The sequence below is a fragment of the Charadrius vociferus genome, unplaced genomic scaffold (assembly GCF_000708025.1).
Source record: "Charadrius vociferus isolate BGI_N301 unplaced genomic scaffold, ASM70802v2 scaffold1316, whole genome shotgun sequence".
NCBI lineage: Eukaryota > Metazoa > Chordata > Aves > Charadriiformes > Charadriidae > Charadrius > Charadrius vociferus.
The window spans coordinates 3,987-4,889 of record NW_009648666.1 but is presented as its reverse complement, the minus strand read 5'-3'; the positions used below and the strand labels follow the sequence as shown (position 1 = coordinate 4,889).

General features: G+C 64.7%; 1 protein-coding gene across 1 annotated transcript in view; it reads left to right on the top strand.

Moving 5' to 3' along the window:
* Nucleotides 1-903, top strand: part of SUPT16H (suppressor of Ty 16 homolog (S. cerevisiae)) — a gene marked incomplete at its 5' end in the record, with an annotated part of 19,482 nt that overhangs the window by 17,816 nt on the left and 763 nt on the right. The window contains 2 exons of the mRNA XM_009886501.1: nucleotides 39-168; nucleotides 802-879. Coding sequence (XP_009884803.1) covers nucleotides 39-168; nucleotides 802-879 — 208 coding nt within the window. The remainder of the gene's footprint in view (nucleotides 1-38; nucleotides 169-801; nucleotides 880-903) is intronic.

The window sequence follows — 903 nt, the reverse complement described above, 5'->3', positions numbered from 1 at the left end:
CTTTGTGTCCCCACCGCCTCCCTCCCGCCTGTCCCCAGGGCAGTGACGCCGAGGTGGGCGAGTCCGAGTCGGAGATGGAGGACGAGACCTTCAACCCTTCCGAGGAGGACTACGAGGAGGAGGAGGAGGACAGCGATGAAGATTACTCCTCCGAGGCCGAAGAGTCGGGTACGTCCATGGGGTGGCGTGTCCCCCAGGAGGACCTGGTGGCCTCAAGGAGGACGCTGTGGCCTCGAGGAGGGCGGCCCGTCCCTCAAGAGGCCACCACGTCCCCGTGGAGGCCCACCAAAAGCCCTGGGAGATAGCATCCACGTCTCCTTGGAGGCCATGGTGTCCCCGAGGTGGGTGGCCCATCATTCAAGAGGCCACCACGTCCCCTTGGAGGCCACCACGTCCCTCAAGAGAACACCATGTCCCACTGGAGGCCACCACGTCCCCATGGAGGCCCACCAAAACCCCTGGGAGATACCACCCACGTCCCCTTGGAGGCCACTACATCCCTTTGGAGGCCACCACGTCCCCAGGGGAGGTGCCCCATCCCTCCAGAGACCACCACATCCCCCTGGAGGCCACCACGTCCCCATGGAGGCCCACCAAAACCCCTGGGAGATACCACCCAGGTCCCCTTGGAGGCCACCACGTCCCCTTTGAGGCCACCACATCCCTTTAGAGGCCACCACGTCCCCAGGGAAGGTGCCCCATCCCTCCAGAGACCACCACGTCCCTGTGGAGGTCCACCACGTCCCCATGGAGGTCCACCACGACCCCCAGGGAGATCCCACCGCCCTCTTCTCCTTCTAGAATACTCCAAGGAGTCCTTGGGCAGCGAGGAGGAGAGCGGCAAAGACTGGGACGAGCTGGAAGAAGAAGCCCGAAAAGGTGGGTCGAAAGGGTGGGGGAGGG